Source organism: Gavialis gangeticus, unplaced genomic scaffold (genome assembly GCF_001723915.1).
Source record: "Gavialis gangeticus isolate Ggan-Ray unplaced genomic scaffold, GavGan_comp1, whole genome shotgun sequence".
In the NCBI taxonomy this organism is placed as follows: Eukaryota; Metazoa; Chordata; order Crocodylia; family Gavialidae; genus Gavialis; species Gavialis gangeticus.
The window spans coordinates 5,230,134-5,241,618 of NW_017728991.1; the positions used below are offsets into that span (position 1 = coordinate 5,230,134).

Sequence of the window (11,485 nt, forward strand, 5' to 3'; positions counted from 1 at the left end):
GTGTCAGTGCTGCTTTACCTTTCCAGACCCCTTTCTCCCCGTTACCATGGCACCCGCAGCAGCCGATGTCACTTTTCAGGTATGTTAGGCATGAAAGTGCTGCTGGAGTCAGGGAGCTGGCTGCATGCATCGTGCATCACGCGGCAGGGCCCATGCTCCATGATTACTCCCCCCATGCACCACGATCCGCAGGGCAGCAGTATTGTCCGGTTGCTCCAGCTTGCCCCAGGTCTGGCTGCATTGCTCCAGCCACACGTTGGCAAATGTGTGCCAGTGCGCAAGGCAGAAGTACCTCCTCCCACCCTGCTCCGAGAGGTTCAAGGGGGACTTCTAGCCAGAGCTGTGGGTCAGGGACAGGTCTGAGCTGGGAGCACAGCAAGGTGTGGGCAGGGGGCATGGGTGCGCTGGTCCTCCCTTCCGGGGTATACGACTCTGGTCCGTCTGCCAGAGCCCCTCATCAAGCACCTAGCACCCTGCAGCCACAGGAGATGGCAGCGTTTGCGCTGGGGAGCTGCAGTTGTGCTTGGCTGCAGGAGGGGGGAAGCTTCTAGCCAAAGCAATAAGATCAAGCCTTTTAAAAGGCACACAGTGGTTTGCATTCCCGGTTCCTTGTAATGGCAGCTGGACCTCCCAATCCTGCAGGCAGCCTGGGGCCCACAGCCCATGCAGGGGGTCAGTCCTTGTCGCTCTGTCACACATTCATGTGATGAATTCTGCCCAGGCCTCGTGAGAGCAGGTGTGTGGGTTTGGGAGACACAGCCAGGGTTGAAGGTTCCCTTTCTCTAACCCTGACTCACATTTGTCTTGTCTTTTTCCTGCTCTGCTATTTCCTGTTGTTCTAAAAGAGCGAGTGGTAGTTTCCAGGCGTTATCTGGCTTGTAGCCCAGTGGTGTAGAAGCCGCCGTGTTTGGGAGACATCGTTACTGATTTCAGCTTCTTGTAAAATAGCATAGTCTCACTTTCCTTTTCCCCTTGGGGACACGGAGAGGGGCAGGAGGGGGAGTTCAGATCTGAGCTACCCACTTCCTTGAGGCCTGTTGGGAAGCCCCTGGGGCTGGATGGTCAGTGGGATGTGATGAGGTTCATGGAAAGCCCTGGCCAGGGGAAGGTGAAAGAATTTATGGGAGGATGGGAAATGGACAGAGGCTGAGCTTGAACCCTTTTGGTCTTGCTCATCCATCGCCCTCGCTGGAAGCGAGAAGCGGTTGGACCAGGAGGTAACTGAGAACAGGGTGGAGGATGCATAAAGGACTGCAGAAATGGATTTGCTTTTCTTCATCGGGGCATGAGTTTCAGCCATGAGGGATGGAGCCATGCCAGCTGCAGCCATTGTACAGCCACACAACTGACTGGGAGCAAGCATGGTCCAGCTCCCAGAGTCGCAGTGGCAGGGACAGCAAAACAAAATCACAGGTTCGACTACTGTTTCTTAGGAGCATCGTGCCGCAGCCCCATCTGGCCCCAGCCAGCCAGGAAAACCCCTTGGAGGTGCACAGCAGAGACACAGGAGGTACCGTGCAACAGTCCACAGGGGAACATGAGGGAGAGAAGTTAGGCACCATATATATATCCAGTGCTCCTGGCGGTTTATCACTTTGGGCTATATCTTGAGGTGCTTTCTCAAGGTACAAGGTGATGGGGATGGTGGTGCCCAGTCACCTTCATTCCATCTGGGGGCTTTATATCTGCAAGGTGAAAGCGGGACCTAACATACCGGGCCTAGAGGGGGCCAAAGGGATGTCTTTACTGATCCCACTGAGCTGCAGGTCCCTTGGCACTCAAGTGCTAAACCAGCCTAATGAACCCTGTCCTTGGAGGCAGAGTGCATTACCTCTGAAACCATGCCAGAAAAGGCTAGGCTGAGATTTTTAAAGGAGCCCAAGAAAGAGGAACCCAAGTCCTGTGGATGTGCACTTGGCTCTTTTCAAACCCCTCGTATACGCGTCCAAATAGTGCCAGGTTCCACTCGCATTTTAAACTGTAATACCACACTACTGCAGCCCCGGGATGGGGGTCTGAGCCCATAGCATCCCCTCCTGTGATGCCAGACCTAGGACCGTGCAGATCAGAACATGCTGCAGTACAATATGTCGCAGACAGTTGAGAAATATCAGAGAACTGATCCAGGAACATCCAGGATTAGAATAAGAAAAAACCCCAAGATTCGTAGACAGACTATAAACCCTCATGTCTCAGGTCAAGAACCAGCCTGTAACTAACAGGGGACGGGTTGATTATTCCCTAACTGCCTCCTCAGTCAGTTTTTGTGCCCGCCTTTGAAGCAGCGGGCCAGGATACAGGGTGAGAGCCCCCTGCCTTCACCCAGTCTGGTGGTTCCTGGGAGCCCTTTTGGTGTCACTGAAGAATAAGAAGAGCTCCTCTTCTGATACCTCATTGCAGTGCTTGAGGTGTTCACGACTGGTGTCAGCGGCTGTTCGTCTTGCCTAGAGGAGCTGAAGCAAAATAAGTAACGTGGCCTCTACTCTGATTTTAAGGCCTGCCAGCTAAGGCCCTGCTCCGGCACCTAAAGATGTTAATGCTAAAGCGCCTGTTGCCTTCAGCAGGGAGGAAGCTCGATAGGAGCAGGATGAGGCTGTAAATCCTCGAAGTCAGGTTACGCTTGGAAGGATCAGTTCTGTAAGGGGCTGAGCATGGTCAGCAGCCTTTAGTTTAAATGGTTATTGAGGGTGCTTAGCACTTGGCAGACTTGGTCGAAGGCTATTTGAATCTCCCAAAAGCTAAATGAGACTAGTGAACATGGGAGATTTCCTGTCTCCTGGAGGGCACTGCTGTGGTACAAACAGCAGCAGTGACACAGGGTCCAAGAAATCTACCTGCTGCAATGTTTATTTGGTTTCTTGGTATGATTTTATTTCTCATCTGCATCAATTGTTTTTCCCACATTCAGCATAGTCCCCACCCTTGCATAGACATTGCTTCTCTTGGCTAATATCACTGGCTCACATCAAAGCTAGTCCATGTAAATTGGAGTTTATATTGTATTAGTCCAGAAATTAATTGTTCTTGTTGGATTTCGGAGTGCTGCTTGGTTTTATTTCTCTGCCATCATTCCCATGCATTCCTTGCTTCTGCTCACCTGTCTAATAAAAATGAATGTAGAAAGTGAAAAAGAGCAGAGTGTTTGTCTTTCATTGTCTCTTTGCCATGCATATATTTTTTTGGGAGTTGGGGCCATTACCTTTAATATTTTTGTTTAAATGTTGAGCTTATCTTTATTTCTGCTGGCACAGATTCATTTGTAAGTTTTTGGGGAAACCTAAGAGGTGTACTCTAAGATAAAACCATAGGCAAGTTATCTTCACAAGCCTGTGTCACCTTCTGATGAGCATGTGCTCTAGGTTTCCTGCTGTGGAGGATGAGAGACTGTTAGGGACCCAGCTGAAAAAGCCTAATTTTTTAGCTCAAGATGTAGCCATGTGTGTTTCTAGCCCTGGAGTCTCTGGTTCTGTCCTCAGTCTGTTGAGCAGTCATCACATCTGCATGCTCAAGTCAGATTTTAGCCTGGCTATGCCATCCATTACCAAAATCAAGGTCCCAGCCTCACTATATGCTTTAATAACAAGGCATTATAGTTTTCCAAGATTCCTTGATTACAACTAACCCCTGTAATGAAATCAGCAAGTTGAATCCTTTGCAGTGGTCTGCCCGAGCTATATCCAGCATTCACTGAAATCAATAGAAATTCTTCCATTGATACAAATGGATGATGAATTAGGACCTAGCTATCCTCCTGATCCTGCTTCTGACCAGTCTTTGGACGTGCTTACAGGTAAACTAATTCTGTCTAGGTTGCAGCTCTGCTGGAGATGTGCAGGCTTTCAGGGAAGTAGTGATTTCCCAAAGGTGGGCTGATACTGATAGCTCCTCTGTCTGTATATTTTACTGCTTCTTCCTGCTCACTCGTGGAGGTAGGTCTTTGACACTTACTGAACTCCCTGTTGCCACTGACAGTATCAGCTCCTTCCCTCCTGCCATGCTTGGCCCTGGCCTCTGACATGAAATGAGTTCCCCGGCTATTCTCTCATTCCTGCCTGATGTTGTCCACGCACTGGACAGAAGAAGTGTCGGGTTGTCCTCTGCAATTCCAGCTGCTCTTACAGGTGGCTGCATCAACCATCACCCATTTCCTTGGAGACCTGAGACATTTAAGGCCAATGTGAGGGACTGGGGAGGATGGAAGTATGACAGGGAGTTGTTGGGGGCCATTCAAAACAAGAAGCAAGTTTTCCAAAATGTCACTGAGACACATGGGAGAGGTCATGAAGGTGACTTCTGCTTGTCAGAAAGTCCTCCGAGCGCCTCACACCACCCCAGCCAGAAAGGCAGAGAGCAGGATCCCTCTCATCTTCGCCTCTTGTGAAAAATGTTGCATTGTTGTCAGGGTGGCTGCAGTATTTGTCAGGGATTTGATGTTTTCCTCTCATTCTCAAGCTCTTTTTTCCTTTGTTCTTCCAGGAGGTTCGTTTTCTATTTTTTTTCTCTCTTTCTCAGTCTTCCCTCTGGTAGAGGGGGTGTGGGTGTGTGTGTGTGTGTATACTGAGAAAGAGAGGAAAAATATATATATATATATATTCATACACACACAATAAGAACTACATGTTATCATATATATAGCTATCTAGATATCCATATCTAGATATCTATATCTAGATATATATATATATATAGCTAGATCTAGCTACAACTACATGTTATCATATATATAGATCTAGCTATAGATCTCTCTATATAAATATATCTCTATATGCATAGATAGATCTGTCGATATATAGATATATATGATGATAACCTGTAGTTGTTCTTATTGTTGAGGAGCCCAGCACGGGCAACCAGCCAGAACAAAACCACATATCTGCCTCTTGCCTCTGTCTCTGAAGCGGGGCAGTGAGGAAGGCACTGTCCTTTCCCCAGTGCACAGATCCTCTGAAGAGAGCACTGTTGTATCCCTGGAAAAAAAGATAATTCAGTTTTGTAGTGAAGAAAAACTGGCAGCTCTCCTGCGCTGCAAGCATCGGCTGACCAAGAGACACAATTGGCGACACAGACGGTAGTCAGCCTGATTGAACAGTATTGCAGCCATCTCTACTCCTATGGGAGGCAGCACGGAGCAGCAGGCTAGGAATCTGCTGGAGAGCAGGGCTCTCTCCTGGACAAGTCTCTTCTGTGCTTCATTTTTGCCTGAAGAGAAGACAAAGGTCTCCCCCTGCATCCTGCACAAAAGGCTTAGTGATCTCAGGATGAAAAGAGAGCTTAGGCCCCACAGCTGACTCTGAGAGACAGGCCTCCAGGCAAATACACTTTGGAGCCATCAGACCCATTTGCAGATCTGATCTCTGCAACTGGGACCGGTCTTACCGAGGAGCTCACATTTCAAAGTCTGGGTCTGGATTGGTCCCAGCTTGCGATATTTGCTCAGATTGTTACTGATGGCCTTCGAATACAAGTTCAGATCCTGGTCCAACTGGACCCAGAGCCCTGGGGCCCTTTGTATTGAGTTCAAGCCCATGTCTTGCAGGGATCTGAGCCCTTACTTTACCAAGGCAGTAGGATCTAGCCTCTGCTGTGTGAGGACTGCAGTAGTTTGGCCTAGGTGCTGTCATCTTTCCTTTCTCCTGTTCTTTCTCCTCCTCTCTCTTTTTTTCTGGGTTATTTCTCCTACCTGTTACCTGTCTCTCCACATTTTGCCTGTATTTTTGCTTTTTGTGCCCCAAAGACATCATGGACTCTCTCACTGGCTACCTGCTGTTCAGGCGGGGGGACTTTCTGGAACCAAGTCCTATGTGCTCCTCGGTTGAGAGACCAGTTAGCTGCTGTTAGACCAGAGGAGATCAGTTTAGATGAGTAATGCATGCTTTAGTCCCCATGTCAGACAGTTACTTTTCCCTTACAGGCTGCCTCCTTTTCCTCCTATGCTGGAAAATTGTAGCCTAAATATTCATCAGCCTGACCAGGACACCAGCTGCAAGCCATAAACCTGTTTTGCTATCCAAGCATTTGCTTACTGGAGAGCTCTTAATATTCATCCTCATGTATATGACATAGTAAACATGCATAGGGGTGAATCAGTGCCAGACAGATAGCATGTCCCTGCTGCAATTCATCCAGCAACACCCACAATACTATATACATCTCATACAGGGAGGGCAGGTCTCTTAGACGTGAGAACGCAAGCCTCTAAAGTTGAGCAAATTCGTACTAGAGCCTTTATCCTGTCTTGGGGCTAGTCTGTAGAGGGCACTATCGCAAACACAATCTACCTACCTAGCTAGCTAGGATCTTACACTTCTCATTTCTATAACTTACTAGCACCAGTACGGTATACAGTCCAAAGGGCTTCCAGTCTCGGAGGGGATTATTTCCAGTTGGGAGCCAGATAGAGGAGTCAGAGTCTCAGGGGTTTGTGTCCTGTGACTCGCCGGCTGCTTTTGCTGATCTAAAGTGTCTCCTTTTCTTCCCTGCAGTTGTGTCAGTTCACAGCTCCAGTCCCTCACCTGGCTGTGTACACCGGTACCTGTGCTCCTCCATCACCATCAAATCCATCCTCCTCCTGCCTCCTCCCAACTAACCTTCCTCTCCAATCCCCAGGGCACGTTGCTCTGCCAAACAGCACCATCTGCCCCTCACCCATTAGCGTAGCTCTAGAAAGTGCCCCCGGCTTGGAAACCAAGTGGGAACCCAACAGGTGCAACTCGAGCCACTTCCCTTCCATCACGGAGAGCACTGAGATCTCCACAGACTCTGAATCGGGCCCTTGCAACAGCCAGGTGCCTGGGCATGTGGACACCAAGGTGCCTCCCAAATCCCGGATGAGCTTGTCCTTCAGCAGGTTCTTGAAACGGGGATGTTTGAACTCGCCAGTGTTTGCGACTCTCTCACCAAAGTGCCCGGCAGTGCCTCACGGGAAGGTCCAGCCCCTGGATGACCTGGAACAGCAACTGCAGCAGACCTCCAAGAGAGTGGCCAAGTAAGTATTCCTGCACCGTGCTCCTCTGGGCAGACGGGCAGCCTGGGGGGGACCCTCTGATGCTGGTCTCTGCATGCGGGCGCTGGGCCCCTCGTGCCATTATCCTCCTCGGTGCTTAATTACGGAGCAGCAATGCCTCCAAGAGCACAGAACAGGGGTAGACAGGGATGCGGCCACGAAATAAGTGGAGAGCAGCCGCCCTCCCCACCCCCCAACTGTGCAGGCTGGGAGCTAATTAACAGGCCGCACCTGTGGGCCCGGCACCTTCTCCTCAGCTTTGCGCCTGAGGCGGAGCTACGGGAAGGACGGTGCCAGCTCTGCGAGGGGGGTTGTGCCTCTCCAGCATGTGGGGCTCGCTCTCAGCCCTGGTTTCAGGCCGTTTTGGCGATTGTGTCCCCTCAGTGCCTGGCTTGCAGCGTCGCCGAAGCGCTCGTCCCCACAGCTGGTAGGTGAGAGCCCGGGCGCCTCCAGGGAGCAGGGCCGGTGGGGGTGGCTGGGGACCTTCCCAACCTGCGCTAGGCTCAGGCCTGAACCCAAAGACGGGGGCTTTGGCTGGGGCTCACTCTGCAGCAAATACAGATGCATGGGGGCTCCCCTCTGCCGACGGGGGCTTTGATGGCTCATGTATTTGCCTGTTCTTGTGGTGGACCGGACAAGTTCAAGTCCTGCCACGGCCCAGCCCTGCAAGCGAGGAAGGGCAAACCGTGGCCTGGGACAACCCCTCTGCAGCCATAGTGATACCAGCAGAGCTCTCCGGCCTGGGCTGGGCCGCGCTCAATTGATTCACGTGCGGCTCTGTGAGCCTTTCCTCCCCTTGCCCTTGTCTCAGCATCCCTCCTGCCCACGACACAGGTCATCTCTTGCTCCACAGGAAGGATGCCGTAGCGGCCTGGGGTTAGGAGCATGGGATTTGACGCTCTCCACGGCGATTCTAGTGCAACCACGGAGAGTCCTCTCTCTGCCTCATTTTGCCTGCTGGGAAAGGGGGTGCTGGCATTTCCCGCTTCTCAGGAAGATTGTGATCCCTCGCCCTACACACTTAGCCAAGAGTTGGGGCCTTTCTAGTTTGGGGAGAGAGCGATTGCACAATTCGAGTACTTCTTTGATGCCTTCCGTTTACAAACAACGGAGGCGCAGTCCGGTCATCCTCAATGCAGTGGGAACGACGAGCCGCCAGCTGTTTCCTTGCTTGTGGTTTCCAAGCTGTGTCGCCAGTCCGTCCTGTCTGTGCCCCTTCCCAGCCACACACACAGCTGTTTCTCTTCCACTTCCCGATGCCTTGCACCCTTGCCCGGGCAGAGCTGCCGACCATTTCTGTGCCCCAGCTTTTGCCTATGCGGTCCATCGCCAGCAAACTTCCTCAGCTGAACATCGTTAGCTTCTCCAAGGGCCTTGCCCTGGGCAGTAGGCCTCCTTTCAGCTCTCAGCAAACAACAGGCACGTAATCAGCATTTTGTTTTGCCTGAGTGAAGGCAACATGAACTTCCTCCAGGTCAGTGGTTGAGGGCAGCTGTTAACATTTTCTAGTGTCACTACCTGCATCTGAATGCCTTTACTGGTGGGGGCTTTTGAGTACCTGGGAGAGACCTAGAGATTTGCATCCAGCTGTGGTTGGAGTGAGGGAGACAGTCTGAATGTTTCCCAGAAGACTGAATCCTTGCTCCAAACTCCTCAAATTCAGGTCTCTCTGATCTTGTGCATCTCCTGGCAAGAAGAAGCAAGGGAAAGGCCCACAAAGGGTTGGGTTTTTTGTGGTTGGGGGGGGGGGTTTGGGGGAGGTTGTAGTTTAATGGAAAATTACACGTTCTGAGCTTTTTCCTTTTATGTGCTATCTGTTTTCAGTCACCCCCTTTTCAAATGATGGCTTGGAGTATTGGCTCCAGCACTTTTTGCGTCTGCTGATCAGCAACTTAGGCATTCAGGAGAAGAAGGGGCAGCGTTACTGGAAAGATACAGCGCTAATAGTTGGGTTTTTTCAGAGGGAGGGGTTTTTTTTGGATTTTTTTTTTGGTTTTTCCTATGAATAAAGTACCACAAGTAGAGATGGTAAGTTTATATCAGAGTAGAGTGGCCTTGAATTTCTAAACATGCTTGTGTATATAACTTTAGTTCCAAAACTAGAAAGGGACTTTCCCTAGAGCAGGTTCAGATATGGCCCAAGTTAATGAGCGAGAAAGTGATAACAAGGTGGCTGGGACCTTGGGAAATGATTGCAAAAGTTCCACCATTTGCAACCAAAATATCATTAAACACAGTTTCTGAGCCAGGAGATTTTGGTCTGGAAGTTCCACCTCTCTGAATCCCCTGGGCAAGTTCTGGTTTGTCCTCTAGCCAAAAAGTAATCCAGATGCGACCATCACCTCTTTTGGTCCATCTTTGCTACTGGGTAAGTAAATAAGTCCACATTGCAAAATCAGAGTGACAAGTTTTAAGACCTCTTAACCCATCTGGTTGGGGACTGAGGAGTTGGGGAAGTGCTGCACAGCAGATTTTTTTTTTCCTTCTTCAAAGGGGTTGGTGTGCACACTTTCTTTACTGTCTGTGTGGGCTTGTGCCTCTGAGTTTTTTTTGCTTTGAGCTTTGGGGCTGGAGTGATAGAAAGACTCAAAGCCAAACTCCATGCTGCGCATTCGCTGTCTCGGAGAGCACTTCAAAAAGTGCCTTATGCGTGACAAGTTTTCATTTTGCAACACAGCTTCTTCCAGATAAAAACGGATGTTCCTTTGGAGAGCAGAATCTATCCAATAGACTCTGAGGAGGAAGAGGAGGACTGCCACCGAGTTAGCAAGGACTCCGCAAAGGAGGTTATCTGCCCTTGGGAGACCCTTACAGAAGAAGGAAAGGCTGGATAACAAGCAGCCCTTGAGGCAGCCAAGATGTGACCTACTTATAAATGGATGTTTTTTTCCAGACCTTGACTCTGCAAGGTTCACCACATACGGTTCAATACAAGAACCATGCTGTTCAAGAAGTGCATTAAAGATATTCTTCAGCATCAAGGAAGCTGAAACCACACCAGTTATGAATAATGGACCCATTACCCTGTATGTAACTCAAGAATTGTGTGCATCTCTAGACCTATATTCCTTCATATCCTTGGAAATTTAGACCCACCTCTCACTGGCATCTTGACAAATTAACCTTATTTATTACCTTTTAGGGGATGCAAATACATCCTAAGAGATGGTCTATCATGCATAGTTAGTTGTCTTGTCCTGAGGTGATGTTGCATTTCATACAACACAGCTGGAACGTGGACCTCTTGCAGGCATCTCAGAGACTGGCATTCAGACTTCAAACACCTCCAAAGTCTGGGTGTCTTTGGATCCAGGGTTTGGGCTAGGGCCCATCTCAGGTTCTTATTAGTAATTATCCATTTTAGGTCCATTTAAACTGGAGACAGGCGATGGCTAGGAGAGATGTGCCCATGCAGATGTTTGAAACTCACACCAGTAAGGTCTATGGTGGCATAACCCGATAGCTGACAACAACCACAACTTCCACAGAAAACAAACCACAACGGGATTAGCTAAGGCGGCACTGCACAGCTGTCAGGAAGGGTCTGGAAACCCTGGATCCAACCATCCCCTAACCATTTTGGAAGATCAAATTTCCTGGCTTTGGCCCATTCACAGTTGAAATGGATATACTGACCTAAACTGTATCCCTATCAGGAATGTCCTGAGTGTCACTTTCCAGGTATTCATAGGTTGTTCAGGGCCTTGCAGACCATCAGGTCCAGCCCCCAAGTATGGTGTCACTGCATTGACAATATGATTCCCTCTTTGTTTGCTTCAAACATGTTGATTACACAGAGGGGCTGCCTACATGTGGCTAACTTCAGGTGTTTTGTAAATTGGCCACGTGGCCTGTGACTGTAGTTATTTTACTGTTGTTTTTGTATGTTCTAAATGTATGCGGAAATGTGCCCGCCCTAAGTGGAAATGGTTGATTCTGCTGATTCCTCCTGCTGCATTTGAAATCCTGGATGGTAAAGCTGCTGTCTGCACTGTATTTAGTTGAACTCAACACAGCTTGTCCCACTGGCTGCAGCAAATTAAGTTCTGCCTTTAAGTCCTTTAGTTGATCAACCCACCCTACAACATTCAAGTCTAGAGTATGAGTCGTGCCCTCTTCCTCCCTTTCCTCTACTGCAAGCTCTGATTCTTCTGTCTGTTCCAGCAAAACAGGTGACAGAGGACAACTGGGGCCTATCATTTAACTATTAATTAGCCCCTACCAGTCTGTCTCCTTGCCTTGTGCACTGTCTAACCACTGTGCACTGGATTTCACCTGTCTCTGGTTTTGCATGCTCTCCTGCTGCCCAGATTTAAGGCAGCTTGCCTGTTTTCTGGCAAGGCTGAGGACAGTTCTGGGGTGTTTTTGCCCTGGAACAACACTTCTGCAGGATTAACACCAGGCTTGGATGATCTACCACAGAGATACTCGGCCTCCAGCCCTGAAATCTCCTTAACATAGGGGTGGGCAAAATGGTGGATC

General features: G+C 49.5%; 1 protein-coding gene across 1 annotated transcript in view; it reads left to right on the forward strand.

Annotated features, from left to right (window-relative positions):
* The window catches only part of RGS9 (regulator of G-protein signaling 9), a 59,875-nt gene extending 48,938 nt beyond the window's left edge, over window positions 1–10,937 (forward strand). The window contains exons 18-19 of the mRNA XM_019516476.1: window positions 6,483–6,985; window positions 9,681–10,937. Coding sequence (XP_019372021.1) covers window positions 6,483–6,985; window positions 9,681–9,837 — 660 coding nt within the window. The 3' untranslated portion in view covers window positions 9,838–10,937. The remainder of the gene's footprint in view (window positions 1–6,482; window positions 6,986–9,680) is intronic.
* The last annotated feature ends 548 nt before the right edge of the window (window positions 10,938–11,485 follow it).